Raw genomic sequence first — 15,391 nt, 5'->3', positions numbered from 1 at the left:
TCGTGTCAATGTATTATGAATCACAACCATTAAAAATGACTATTGACCACAGACACCCGTTAGGTTAGAAAATTCTTTTTAAATGAAATTGTGCTGATAACAGACGCTGTACCTAACAGCTGCACCTCCTCAGCCATCCCCGCCAAAGGGTGCATTTTGGAGAGCAATTTCTCTCTCCTGCGCATCTGAGTGTGTACCTAACGCTAACAGCTAATGTACCGTAACAAGCTCCTGGCACAAGTTGCAATCCTGAAAAAGTGAAAAGCATACGAGATTGGAAAATGGATGGCCAACACACGTACGTCCTTTGGACTTAAATCATTCAGATCTGAACTTTAAAGACGTTTTGAAGACCACAACCAATGAATGGAGTTTCCTGCAACTTACGCTAAGATTTATGTTCCTTCTCCACCACAATCTATGACCACGTGATTGGATGGCCAACATGTCTGCATCTTTTAAATCATTCAGATCTTCCGGATTTTGTTTTTTATTTTTTTTTTCAATTAGAATATCTTTGCTCATATTTCCAAAAGAAGATCTAAACCGTAAAGAAAATGAAAAAAAACCGTGAGAAATGATCGGACGAACACGTTTCACGAATCACATTCACACAAGACACCAACCTCCACTGTACAATATTTAATCATTCTTTTCCACCGCAATCAATGACTAAGTGATAAATATTCGTAAAGATTCTCGTCCACAGATTTGACGAACACGTTTCATGAATCACATTAAGATACCTACCTTTGCAATCCGTGTCGCGAATCACATTCACACAAGACACCAACCTCCTCTGTACAAAATTTTAACGATTCTTTTCCATCGCAGTCAATGACTACGTGATAAATATTCGTAAAGATTCTCGTCCACAGATTTGAACTTTTCTTGTTTTCCAGCAAAAGAGCATGCATAGTGGCTGATTGAACTTTGGCAATGACCAAAGCACTCCTTTCACTACAATGACGAAAGTACCCCTAGGTTTATACATATGTCTATATAATTAGGGTGTTGTTAAGTTACAATCATCCTTATGATATGGCAATGGCTCCACCACTATCTTATAATTTTTTTTGCATGTTTTGCATTGGTTGTAAGTTATATTGATTGTAACTTAACAAAATTTATATAATTATTTTCATATGCAGACACTCTTATAATTTTAAATATAGACACACTATTAACCCACATTGTTTAATAGTATACTTATATTGACTTCATTAAAACGTATAATTTAATAATGTGTTCGCATTAAAAAAAAAAAAGAGAACATTTACACTAAATAAGGATTATATATAATTTTCTAATCAGGGATAAGATAAAAGAAAAAAAAATCTACTCTAATGCACTGTTTTTTAATCTTTTAGTTTATCCCTAACTTTAATAAAATTATAAATCTCCGACTAGAAAAGTACTATGGCCTTTATGAAATGAAAAACGTAACCCTTTAAAAACATTGACACATATATTGAACTCGATATTTAGTGAGACTTGCTCTTTAAATGCCCCAATTCAATTGGTCATCAATGTTGCTCTGTTTTTTTCTTTTTGTTATTTGGATTACAATACAATTCTGCTGAGAGATTTACATGGGTTGGAAGTTAAGAAACGACTTAATAAGCGTAAATAAAATGGATTATTTTCTTCATAGAAACCTTTTGCAGGGGTGAGGCCGGGTTAATGCAATTAGTGAAACTTACCAATTCAGAAAATGTTGGTCATTTTCTTACAAGAGATCAACATATATTAGCGATTCAATATGCTTTTCTTCCTACACCAATTATGACATGTTTGTTAAATATACGAAGTCTGAATTTTTTTAAAAAATATTTTTAAAATTTTATTTGTTTATTTTTTACAACTTATTTCCAATTTATATTTACAGTACGCTAATAAGAAATAAGAAATAAACAACTTCCTCACATTGTTATTAATAATAAATGTCACATTAGCCTTGAACTCTTTTTCCCCAAAAAAATTGTTGCAGCATTAGTTAGGTTAAGGGTGGGATATGTATTTGAAGTTGCTAGAATACTCTCCAGAACCTTCTCATAATTTTTTCATAAAAATTTTCATTACTAAAATGTCCAATAATTAAATTTCTCTCATATATAGACAATTTATTGAAATTACTCACCCTTTGCACCATATATTTTTTTAATACTGGTTACGTACTAAATTATTGTATTGCACTGTACAAATATTTATAACTACTATTATAACAGACATTATACTGATAGTTACAATTAGATATATATAACTAGAATTTATATAGTTACATTAAATTCTATAAAATACATACTCAAATAAATAATCCTCACATGCGAAGAATATTCTTACTCTACTTACATTTCGCAAGAAAGAAGAAGTTATAAATAAGAGCTTGAACCGCTATCCTCACACTTGTGAGAGGAGCGGGCCAACCACTTCAAGGGCCTAGTGGCCCCTTTGCACCATATTCGAACCCACTTTTGGTGGATCTTTTATCGACTAAAATATTTTACATGTCTGATGCACCGTGCTCGATGAATTTATCAACTGGCATTAAATTCCTTAAAAGCACCGTAAAACATCAATTCACACTGATTAATCACGTAGATTTTTTTTAAAAGAAGTTCAGACCAAAGTAAAAGCCAAATCCTTTTATTGCAATTCGTAAAGAAACTTCTCGAAGAGTTGCATGTGATCAGCCTCCAACCGGACGATCAGTAACAAGCCACCATCATTGTTTGGACTCGCCAGCATATAAATTGTTCCTTCATACACAACAACAGCTGGCCCCATAAATATGGGTCGGCCCCATCCAAAGTCTGCATCATACAGAGGCAACCGCCTCCAATTGTTGATATTGAGATTTGGACTTCGAAAAGTGCTTGCTCCTCGAACAAGTGATGTTAAGTCAGACTGCACTTCTAAGTAGTCAAGAGCTGACTTTAAATACTCGTCGGTCATTTGTTTTAAAGCTTTCTGAATTCTCTTCACAGTGCTCGGTAACGGTTCTGATTGGAGATCACCTGATAAGGTAACTGGTGTAGCAGTGAAAAGTGCATTGCCGAAGTACCCAAGTGGAAGTTTAGGATTTATTCTAAATCGTCCGTCAGTTGCTATATATAACTTGGTTGGCTGATCATCTGGGAGACAACGTGCCTTGGACACGCAACGCCATATATGTGCAGCCAGGGCCTCATATGTGGTGAAGTTTGCTGTTTCATCATCTTTCTTTGATTTGGCCTTCAGAGTATTAAGTTGTTCGCGTGTGATATCAAATGTAGCTGTGGAAATGTTCTCAAATTCTGAAGGCGAGGTAGGAATTTTCAGGAATGGAGGGGGATCGTATTCAATGTGATGGAATTTGGGAGAAGGCGGGATGTGGGCTTTGAGTAAGGTCCGATCAAAAAACGGTGGGGTGATAGTGGTGTCGCCGCGCGCAATACTTGCCCATGTGTTGATAAAATGGAGTGCCGAGACACCATCCGCCAACGTATGATGCAAGCCTACCCCTAGAGCAGTTCCCTCACACTTAAAATGTGGAGTTCTGCTATTTACCCCGGTCAAATCCCGAAACTAATACAAACGACGTCGTTTCGTGCATTTTTTTTTTTGTTTTGATCAGCATCAAAACGACGCCGTTTCGTGCATTTTTTTTTGTTTTAATCAGCATCAAAATGACGCCGTTTGCTGAGCTTCTCATCTCGGTATCATTTATTTCACAAGTCTTAGAAAACTAAAATCGATTCAGCATTCACTGAGAGTCTAAAACCGATTCCGTGCAATACATCCTAACACATCTCAGATTCTACAACTTGAGAGGAAAATCTGCTTTATGGTAGTGCCTTGCTTGGAAGATAACGCCTAGTCAACAACCAAAGATACCAGGACAACCAAATGAAATGGACTGAATTTAACTCAAGAAACAGAGCCACTTGAATGAACACTCAAGGCACCAACAATTTCAACAATCAGACACTTTCTCAACCTATTAGCATCCACAAACACACTCACTGTATCATCCATCTCCTCTTTCATTACCTCCACAATAACCCCATTGAGTCCCTCATGAAGATGTTTCTGCCTTTGGCTTTCTTCTATTCTAGATACACGCTTTCTGCCTCCTAGTTCACTATGGATTGAGCCCTTCTATGAGACGATATGTGGATATGGCCCTTCCCGTATCAGCTTGTACTGCTTTTTCTTTTGCAATGGACAGAGATTGGACTATTGAATGAGTTGCCGGAGACGGAGCCGATTTGCGATATAGTCGAAAAGAGCCCCCTCCTTTTCAGTGAATTCCAAGGGCTTCTTTGAAAGCTTCTTCTTTGCCCGAGGGCCTCAAACAAGTGATAAAATTCGTTTGAGGAGTCGTGCCCTCAACGGAAGCGGAATGGCAAGATCAGGCTGCACAACACTTCAGATAGTGGCAGCAAATCTCACATTTTTCAGGCAGCCTACTAGCAGAAAATGAGAATCGGCTGAGGAAGGCTATGGTGAGAGAGAGCGCGAGAGGGGAAACAATGAAGTGAAGGGAAAATGATGAAGGAAAGGGGAAATATTTGACAGCAAAACTCACCGTTTTTGGCTTTAGTTGTGAAACGGCACGTTTTCATTTTAATCAAAACGGTGAGTTTTAATTCGGGGCTTGAGTCGGGGCGCGATTCGGGGGAAATAGCTTTTTCCTAAAATGTGTTACCTGTGTATACAGTAAATAAAATAAATCCTTATTTAATCTCTATATTTTAATTTAAATATTTAAAAAAAACTTTTATAATTAAAAATGTTACATTTTTACCTTTATCTTTATCTTTTCTTTTACAAAAATACTATTTACAATAATATTCTAGATGTTAATTAATTTATTTATAAAAATAATTAACAACTTAACCAATAATTATTTATTGCTAAGCTATCTAATAAATATCAATGTGAGAAGACTAATATTTATTGTACCTATACAACATCCGTGCTAATAATTATTTAAAAATAAATTAATATCAGTCGACTTAATATAATATTTAATACCCTTGTAACAATCTTATTAATAATTAATTTATTAAAAATTAATTTACCAAATTATTCATAAAAGTAAAATAATAATAAAAGTATATGTATAAATTTTTATGTTACTTTTAAATATTAATTTAATAAATTATTATTTTATTAATATCTGCAAGAATATCGTTATAAGGGTATTATTATAAAAGAAAAAAATAAGGATAAAAGTATAACATATTTAACAGATAGGTGCGTTCAGGTATTTTCTTAAATATAGAAAAAAACGGACATTTAATTAAATTTATAAGAGCTAAACAAGTATTTACCTTAACAAATATTGAAATACTAAATCCAATTTTTATATACTAAACGTTGTATTTTTTTAAACGAAATAAAATCAAAACCAATTTTATTTGCTCTCATGGCTTTAAATTAAAATACAAAAATTAGGTCAGACATTACATTTTCATCACCGAAATCACTATAAATGAGTAGATTAGACTAAAAATTAAATGAAAATATTTTTACATTTCAAGCAAAACAAGTATGGCAATTGAAATCTCCTTGTAACCCATATGGGTGAGGTTTAAGCCACAGATCTTTTGTATCAATTCAAAATATTTTACTAACTAAACTAATTATCAACTACAAATTAAATGAAAATACTTAAACAAAGACTATATTTTAAAGTTAATTTGGCCTGATGTTTTAAGAAGTCTTAGCTCTTCATCAACACAAGAGGTTAGAACCAATAGTACTTAGGATAATGGTTATTTAGTCTCTATATATTTTAGAGTAGTACTTGTTCAATTTTAATATTTAAAAAAAAAATCTGACAAAACACCTATGTTGTTAATAATATATTATTACACTTTACCCTTTTTTTCTTTAGCTTTTAAAATAATTACCTTTCAATATCATGGGGATATTGATTAAAAAAAAAAATTAACTTACCAAATTAACCCTAAAAAAAAAATAATAACAAACATATTTTGTTTAATTTTTTTTTATCTTTAGTGGTCAGTTGATAAATTAATTTTTTTTTTTCCCTTTAACAGCATTCTTGAAATTTTTTTAAAAAATATAGAGATTAACCGTATACTTGTAAGGAGTACATAAGTATATTTACCAGTAAATGGTGTATTTGGAAGTACCTGTAAAACAAGTAGCGGATGAGAAGAGATGTTACTAGAGTGGTCAACCGCTGGATTTGGAACGAGCTTCTGAAACTCCAAGCGGGGAGTGAAGTCTTTGAAGTCATCAATAGCAAAGTCTGTCTCAGCCTCTACAAATAAAACTCCTTCACCGTTGCATTGTATCTCAATTCTACCATTTTCATTGATTCCCAATCTTCCAGCCACAGGGTAAAATAATACAAGAGCTTTGCTTAGGGCTTCTTTCAGCACTTGAGCTTCGAAAAAATTTGAAGAAACGTCGTTGTTGTTTGGCTTATAGAAATACACTGTTGGGAAGTGAGTCCGTTCCACCAATAGATCCAAATCAGAAATCCATAAGCTTTTTTTTGGTGTATCTTCTGCAGGCTTTACGAAACATGACTGCTTTATTTGGATCCTCATACTCATGATCTTCTCAAACACCTGCAGTCAATCATGCATAAGCAATTAGTTTAGAAACTCATGAAAGAAAACAGTTTCTCTTGTTTTCTTTTTAAAATAAAAATGTTTTATTGCAAAAGCCTCCAAAGACATCAACCGCACGCAATCTTAGCCCATGGATCAGCCTATCCGAATTGATTGGTTAAGATCATTAATTTTTCGGAAAAAAGCTATTATTTTGCCTTTTTGTTTAGATTAATGTTAGTGATGCTCATAGTTGAATCTATTGAATTGACTATCCAGAGAAAAATATATTCAATTTATGCAAGTAATTGATTTAGAAAGAAAGGGCGTAAAGTTAGAAACTTTGATGATAGAAATGGATAATTGGGGTGAAGGGTTCTTAGCGACAAGAACAAAACATGAGAGTAGTGGTTTTCCAGCCGATTACCAGCACGCTGAATTGTCTACCGGCAGAATATCTATAGTCTTATGGTGAAGAGAAAGTAAATAATAAAAAATAGGGATTTGATGCTCCACTTCTGATGCTTTGAAAATTATTTGGGTTGTTTGGAATATGGGGCATTTCTCCCTTTGGGTGAATCTCATGAGTTTTCGTGTTGAATTTTTTTTCCCCGGTTTACTAGGAGTTTTGATATTTCTAAATAGTTTTGGACTCGGTAGGGGTTTTTATTAGGAAAAAATGAAGAAAAATTCAAAGAATAGTGATGGGTGATGAGTACGAAAAATGACAAATATGTTGGGTGTGGATTTAGTGATGGCTATAGGTATGTATTTAACTTCGTAAGTTTTTTTTTTTTTTTTATTGTTGTTTGATTTTTTTTAGTAGAGTTTTTAAAAATTAAAAAAATTATTTTATCTTTACTAGTAAAAACTCAACTTTTGAATTTTTGGGAGTAAAGACTAAAAAACATATTTAGAATGTTAAACTATTTAAAATATTTTTTACTTATTTGATAATATTATTTTATATTATTACTTTATAATTTTTTTAAAAAACTCTCACTGACATTTAAACAAATAATTTTTTTTTTTTTTGGTGAAGTCTCTACTTATAAAAATTCAACTAATGAAAGCTCTATTTAAACAAATTCTCTTTAAAAAGTTATTGTAAATGGAGTTTTAGACTCTCGGAGTAAGAGAGACTTTAAAACACTTTTGTTGTATTACACACACACATATATTTGCATGAATTAAATATAATTATTAATTATATAATAATTTTTTAAAATAAATATACACATATCATATATACATTAAATAAATATAATATAATAAAGATACTCTAAAATTTCTCGTCTCAGAGAATGTTGGGTGAGAATTAGAGATGAAAATGAAGTATGGATTCTTTCAACCATTCCTTTAAGGAAAATTTTATAATTTTCAAAATATCGATTTCGTTATTATGAATAGAATCTCGTTCGGATCTTTATAAAATTAAAACTTAAAAGAATATTAGCTGTACCCACAAGTTAATAAGAAAAAAAAATTAATTGAATCTAAAGAGGACTGAGCTACGGTACCTACCTCTGCTTTTGTCTTTTGTGCCAACATTGCTGTAAATTTTCATAGAACCTCTTTTATTCATTTTTATTTAAACTTTCCTTAACAAATATTAAGTTAATTTCTCTCAAAGCCGTGAATCCTTCAACGGTCGATCAACGGCAAATCAGCTCACCCGGTGGCTGTGGTTGGTCGGAAAAGATAGAAAATTATGGGGAACAAAACCCAAGTGGTAGCGTCACCGGAAACCGGCAAAATTGCTGCGAATTGAAGTAGCGATTCCACAACTTTTCACGGCTTCGATCGGTAGCTTTCCAAACGCTTTCCGGTGATAAGGATGGCATGGAGATGGTGGGAGTTGCACGAGCTTCCAATCGGTACCAACCTTGGCTGGAAAAAGAAATAGAATCCGGGTCGAGTTCGAGGGTTCAGGTCGAACGGATTCTTTTTGCGACAAGAATGGCATGGAGATGACCTGCATCGCAGGAGCTTCCGATTATTGAGATTTGCCAAGATTATGGATAGTTATTGGCAAGATTATGGACAGTTGTTCTGCTGCAGTAATGGACGTAATTTGTTAGTCAACTTTCTCTTATAAGCAATTTCCTTTTCTATTGTGTACAACTAGCAATCAATCTCTTCTTTTTAGGCTTTTAGTTAGCTGACGCTTTTGTATATAAATGGTGTATAACAATAATAATGAATATCTCTTTTTCCCCTTTTTTGACATGGTATCAGAGCATTACGCTCTTGGGAGAATATTTTCTTAGCTTTCCTTTAGTCACAAGTGACGAAAGCTACTTCATCGAAAACAGAAACCAATGTTATTATCGATCCTTCAGATCCATTTTATCTTCATTCCTTGGATCATCCAGGAATTAGTTTGGTCACCAAGCCATTGAACGGTGATAATTACGCCACTTGGAGTCGGTCAATGAGTATTGCTCTAAGTGCGAAAAACAAAACAGGTTTCGTTGACGGTTCAATCGATAAGCCACCAGCAGCCGATGAAAAACATGCCTTATGGCAAAGATGTAATGATATGGTATTATCTTGGATCCTTAATTCTATTGATCCTAATCTTGGTGATAGTGTATTGTATACAGAATCTGCAGCAGAGGTATGGGCCGATCTAAAGGAGAGATTTTCTCAAAATAATGCCCCAAGGATCTTTCAAATTGAAAGAGACATTGCTTCTTTACATCAAGGGACCATGTCCATGGCAGTATATTACTCCAAACTGAAGGGCTTGTGGGATGAGCTCTCATCTTACAATGACATGCCTATTTGCACCTGTGGGGCAATTAAGGAAAGTGAAGAACGAGAACAACGAGAGAAGGTAATGCAATTCCTTATGGGTTTAAATGATACATATTCTGCTATACGTGGTCAAATTCTCCTTATACAACCACTTCCTACAATTAGAAAAATTTATAATTTGATTCTCCAAAAAGAAAAACAACGTGATGTGGCTGTGTCTAGAGAAATCTTGTTGGCAGCAACACAAACCAGCAACAATGATAGCAGTTCGCATAACAAAGGGAGAGGAAAATTGCATTGCAGCCACTGCAACAGAGATAATCATACAATTGAGAAGTGTTTTCACTTGCATGGCTTCCCCCCTGGTCACAAATTTCACAAGAAGGGTGAGAAATCTGGAAATAAATCAGGGCCTACAGTTAACAACTCACAACTTGAAACGCCAAGTTTCATGCAAGAGCAATACCAACAAATCATGGCTCTCTTGAATAACGGTAATGCTCAACCTAAGGCAAATATAGCAGGTCAGCTTTCCCCTTTTTGTCTTTCATCCCATATTAGCTCCTCTCATTCGAATAAATGGATAATAGATAGTGGTGCAACTCATCATATCACATCTACTCTTGATTTGTTATCTAAAGTAAGTCCTTCTCCACACACCTCTGTTACACTACCCAACGGAAACAAGGTTCAAATAGACTCAATAGGCTCAACTAACTTTGGTTTTGATTTTTCTCTCTCAAATGTTTTCCATGTACCCTCGTTCTGTGTCAACTTGTTGTATGTTAGCAAAATGACAAAGTCCTTGAATTGTTCAATCACTTTTTTTGCTGATTTTTGCATCTTACAGGACTTGGCAACGAAGAGGACGATTGGTCTGGGGAGACAACATGACGGTCTTTATTATTTTTCTCCAAACATTACACCTTCGCCTATTTTGCTCACTCCTCAAGTCAACCAGACATCTTCGCAACCAGATTTGTGGCACAAACGTCTCGGACACCCTTCCATCCACCCAATGAAACATCTTGCAGATTTAGTACCTGAAATTTCTTTCTCTTCAAATAAAGTTTGTGATATTTTCCCTTTGGCTAAACAAACAAGGTTACCTTTTGGTTTAAGTATTATTTCTACTAAAAACCCTTTTGAGTTAATTCATTGCGATATTTGGGGACCTTTTCGAGTATGTTCTCTTTCAGGTGCTTATTATTTTTTGACTGTTGTGGATGATTACTCCAGACATACATGGATTTATCCTATGCGGTTTAAATCAGACACACAAAATTTTTTAAAATCTTTTTGTGCTTTTGTTTCTACACAATTCAATTATAAAGTTAAAAAGGTTTCGCACAGATAATGGCAAAGAATTTACTTCCATGCATAATTTCTTTAAGGATGAATGAATCCTTTATGAGCATAGTTGTGTTTCCACACCTCAACAAAATGGTGTAGTAGAACGCAAACATCGACATATTCTGAATGTAGCCCGAGCCTTGAGATTTCAATCTCATTTGCCTCTAACCTTTTGGGGTGAAAGTGTTCTTACTGCAGTTTATCTTATTAATCGCATACCTACACCCTTACTCTCTAGAAAAACACCATTTGAAATTCTACATAAAAAGCCACCTACTTACGACCATTTGCGTGTGTTTGGATGTTTATGTTTTGCTACTAATGTCGAACCTCAACATAAGTTCGATCATCGTGCCCGTAAATGCATTTTTGTTGGGTATCCTTCGGATCAAAAGGCTTACAAAGTTTATGATCTAGAAACTAAGAAGATTTTTTCTAGTCGAGATGTTATTTTTCATGAGAATGTATTCCCTTTTACACACTCCAAATGTGATATCAATCATAATTTACAAGTTTTGCCTTTATCTATACCAGACCATGATGCTCAGTTAATTCTCATCGTTCCACAAGAAGACAATACATCCAATGAATCTCAACCTGTACATTTACATAACCAGCCCACTCAATCTACGCTAAGAAGATCTGATTGAATCCGACAACCTTCCACTTGGCTCCGTGACTTTCATTGCTCACAGGCCACTCGGTTGTCCCCCAGCTCAATGTCATCTTCTGTGCTTCAGTCTCGGCAAGGTACACGTTATCCTTTAGTTAATTTTGTCTCTTATAATAATCTTTCCTCTTCTCATCACTCCTTTGTTGCATCTATCTCTAGTTCTGTTGAACCTAACACATTTGCCCAGGCTGAGCATGATCCCCAGTGGCGTGAGGCCATGAATTTGGAAATCGAAGCTCTTGAAGCCAATGGTACTTGGACTCTTACTACATTGCCCAAAGGGAAGAAACCAATTGGTTGCAAGTGGGTCTATAAAATAAAGTATCGTTCTGATGGCACAATAGAACGATACAAAGCGCGACTGGTAGCTAAGGGATACACTCAGATTGAAGGGATGGATTATCAAGAAACATTTTCCCCAGTTGCCAAACTTATTACTGTGCGATGCATTTTGGCTATTGTTGCTGCTCGAAATTGGCCTCTCCATCAATTAGATGTTCAAAATGCCTTCCTTCATGGTGATCTAGCTGAAGAGGTATACATGCTTCCGCCACCAGGTTATAGTCGACAGGGGAAGAACTTGGTTTGTCGACTTAATAAGTCACTCTATGGATTGAAGCAAGCTTCACGTAACTGGTATTCCAAGTTTTCTTGTGCCATTCGCAAAGCCGGCTTCAAGCAATCTATGGCTGACTACTCTCTCTTTACTAGAGTGCATGGAGACTCATTCACAGCAGTATTGATTTACGTTGATGACATGATAATAACAGGAAATGATCCACCGGCAATAACAACTCTAAAAAAGTTCCTTGATGAACATTTTATAATCAAGGATCTTGGGAAGCTAAAGTATTTTTTGGGAATAGAGGTGGCTCGTTCCAAGAAAGGCATTTGCATCTCCCAGCGTAAATATGTATTAGATATACTTGATGATATAGGACTCCTGGGAGCAGCACCAGCTTCTTTTCCTATGGAAAAAAACTTGAAGCTTACGCCATCAAGTGGTGACCTTCTCAAAGACCCATCAAAATATAGAAGACTTATTGGTCGTCTCATTTACCTTACAATCACAAGGCCTGATATTAATTATTCTGTACATCTTCTTAGTCAGTTTATGAATCAACCCCGCAAGCCACATTTAGATGCGGCAATTCGAGTCCTTCGATACTTGAAAGGAACACCGGGACAAGGACTATTTTTTCCAGCAGAAAATAATTTGAAGTTAACAGGTTATAGTGATGCAGATTGGGGAAGTTGTCCTACCACAAGGAGATCAGTTACTGGATACTGTGTATTTCTTGGTCCTTCCCTCATCTCTTGGAAAACCAAAAAGCAAACAACGGTTTCACGGTCTTCAGCAGAAGCAGAATATAGAGCCATGGCAGCCATTACTTGTGAGCTCACTTGGTTGAGATACCTCTTCAAAGATTTGCAAGTTAATTTCGTGATCCCTGCTAAGCTCTATTGTGATAACCAAGCAGCATTACACATCGCAGCAAATCCAGTGTTTCACGAACGAACAAAACACATTGAGATGGATTGTCACGTGGTCAGAGAAAAGATTCAATCTGGGCATGTTGCTACTGCTTTCACTTCATCACAAACTCAAGTTGCAGATTTATTAACCAAGCCTCTTGGAAAAGCCTTATTTCATACTCATCTTCGCAAGTTAGGCATCATTAACATCCATGCTCCAACTTGAGGGGGAGTGTTGAGATTTGCCAAGATTATGGATAGTTATTGGCAAGATTATGGACAGTTGTTCTGCTGCAGTAATGGACGTAATTTGTTAGTCAACTTTCTCTTATAAGCAATTTCCTTTTCTATTGTGTACAGCTAGCAATCAATCTCTTCTTTTTAGGCTTTTAGTTAGCTGACGCTTTTGTATATAAATGGTGTATAACAATAATAATGAATATCTCTTTTCCCCCTTTTTTGACACCGATCGATACCAACCTTAACCGGTGGAGTGGCCGAAAATGGAAACGGAATCCGGGTTGGGTTCGCGGGTATTGTGATAAAGAGAAATGGTATTTTGATACATGTGCGATATAGAATAACAATTTGTAAATAATAAATAGTATAAGGTGCTAATTAAAATATTTATATAGATGCGATGGAAATTAATTTAATATTTATGGAGAAAATTTTAAATAAAATGAGTAAAACTAGTTCAATGTAAATTTACAACAAAGCTGACACAAAAGACAAAAGCAATAGTACCGTAGCCGGATCTAGGGGTGGGCAAAATACCCGACCCGATCCGACCCGACCCGAAAAATTTCGGGTTCGGGTCGGTTCGGGTTGTTATTGAAACCCGAACGGGTGAAAAATTGCAAACTCGATCGGGTAGTGATCGGATCGGGTAAAACCCGATCCGATCCGAATACCCGATCAGGTCGCACAAAAAAAAAAATTCACTAAACCTATAAACACATCACACATCACACATGCACACACCAGACACCACACACACGGCCACACACAAAGTTACAACTCAAAAACAATTGGCTAAAAAAAATTGACAAATAAAAAACAAAATCAAATTATAACCCACGCACAGCCACACACAAACATTGAAACATATCTTCGCTGCCTTCACAGCCCTCATCCCCACAACCCTCACGACTTAACACACACACACAAATATCACAAAAGCCAAAAGCAAAGCGGCAGCTAGTAGCCAACGCAGAGAAGAGAACGGAGGAAGCGCAGCCAGCGCATGCAGCCACCTAACCCGTGACTGGATCTACTGCTCCGCGACATCCGTAGATACCAGATCTGCTGTTGCCAGATATCTACCGGATCTGCTGCTGCTGGATCCGCTGCGCTGCTATCGGATCTGCTGTTGCTATCGGATCTGCTGCTGCAGCCTCCACCATCACCGAGTTCCACCGCGAACCGGCAACCCGAATTCTTTTCTTTTTTTATGTTTTGATGGGATAAAATAATATATTATATATTATCTATTAATTGCTAAGTATATGTATTGTTAAATGTTAATAATAAAATGAGGGAAATTCTTGTATGGAAAATTTTAGAGTTTAATTTATTAAGTCCGTGGAAGCTTAAATAATAAGTATGAATTGATTTCTTTTGTTTTGTTTTGTTTTTAATGAATAGATTAAGCAGATTAAGCATTAAAATTAAATATTTTGCATTTGATCCAAGCTTCCTCTTCACCCGATCCGAATTAACCCGAATTTAACCTGATTATTTGATCCGATCCGAATATGTTCGGATCGGGTAACAACTTCGGGTTGAGTTCGGATGAATTATTTTCTAACCCGATCAACCCAAAATCCGATCGGGTTGATCCGAACCCGACCCGAACCCGAAAATGCCCACCCCTGCCTGGATCCATCTAAAAATTAACGGAGGTAAAAATAACTTTTTATTATAAATATATATAAATAAAAAGATCCTCCAACTCCCAGGTTTAACTTGTGAGCTTGGTACTAGTGGACAGTGGCTCACTGGCTCAGCATAGCATGCCTCTATGTCCACCCACGTATCTTCGAATGATATCTCCAGTTTGTACATAGCAGTTACAGATCTTTATTGCGATGATTATAATTGAAAGTTTTGTCACGGCAATTTCAATAAAATTCAGACCAGTAAATACACATATTCAAATTATTATTTTATTAAACATACCTACCCAAATTAACTAATTCAAGAATTTAAAAAAATGTGCACATCGAAAGAGTCGAAGGAACATTAAATATTCTAAACATATACATCATTGACAATAGTTTGGAAGCAATACTGTGTTGAATTATTTTAAATTGTAATTTTTTATTACAGGTGTATTAATAATAGGATAAATTTCACTGTACCCCATTAGTTAAGTACTCTCTTCTTTGGCAGAGCTTATTCTCGAAACATGAATTGTACTTGAATTGGCAAAATCTATATATATCAGGGAAAGTAGTTAGCTGTATATTCTTAATCAGTCGTTCATTTCCATTTTCATGTTTGTATGAAACTTTATTTTGGGTTTATTGGTGAGTAATATACTCACGTGCAATTG

General features: G+C 35.4%; 3 protein-coding genes across 3 annotated transcripts; 1 reads left to right on the top strand and 2 right to left on the bottom strand.

Annotated features, from left to right (window-relative positions):
- Positions 1 to 2,646: 2,646 nt before the first annotated feature.
- Positions 2,647 to 4,029, bottom strand: LOC112095783 (shikimate O-hydroxycinnamoyltransferase-like). Its single transcript, XM_024177937.1, has 2 exons — positions 3,919 to 4,029; positions 2,647 to 3,567 (listed from the first exon to the last, which is right to left on the bottom strand). Exons 1-2 carry the CDS (start codon positions 4,027 to 4,029, stop codon positions 2,647 to 2,649), a joined length of 1,032 nt encoding a protein of 343 aa, XP_024033705.1.
- Positions 4,030 to 4,337: 308 nt separating this feature from the next.
- LOC112095795 (shikimate O-hydroxycinnamoyltransferase-like) lies at positions 4,338 to 7,070 on the bottom strand. The gene is made up of 3 exons (XM_024178071.1): positions 7,000 to 7,070; positions 6,147 to 6,590; positions 4,338 to 4,690 (listed from the first exon to the last, which is right to left on the bottom strand). The coding sequence occupies exons 2-3, from the start codon at positions 6,573 to 6,575 to the stop codon at positions 4,628 to 4,630; spliced, it is 492 nt and encodes a 163-aa protein (XP_024033839.1). The 5' UTR covers positions 6,576 to 6,590; positions 7,000 to 7,070; the 3' UTR covers positions 4,338 to 4,627.
- A 1,936-nt stretch (positions 7,071 to 9,006) lies between these two features.
- LOC112095782 lies at positions 9,007 to 10,226 on the top strand. Its single transcript, XM_024177936.1, has 2 exons — positions 9,007 to 9,856; positions 10,183 to 10,226. The coding sequence occupies exons 1-2, from the start codon at positions 9,007 to 9,009 to the stop codon at positions 10,224 to 10,226; spliced, it is 894 nt and encodes a 297-aa protein (XP_024033704.1).
- Positions 10,227 to 15,391: the final 5,165 nt, after the last annotated feature.

Source organism: Citrus clementina, unplaced genomic scaffold (assembly GCF_000493195.1).
Source record: "Citrus clementina cultivar Clemenules unplaced genomic scaffold, Citrus_clementina_v1.0 scaffold_1, whole genome shotgun sequence".
Lineage (NCBI taxonomy): Eukaryota > Viridiplantae > Streptophyta > Magnoliopsida > Sapindales > Rutaceae > Citrus > Citrus x clementina.
This window is presented reverse-complemented; position numbering and strand designations above follow the sequence as displayed.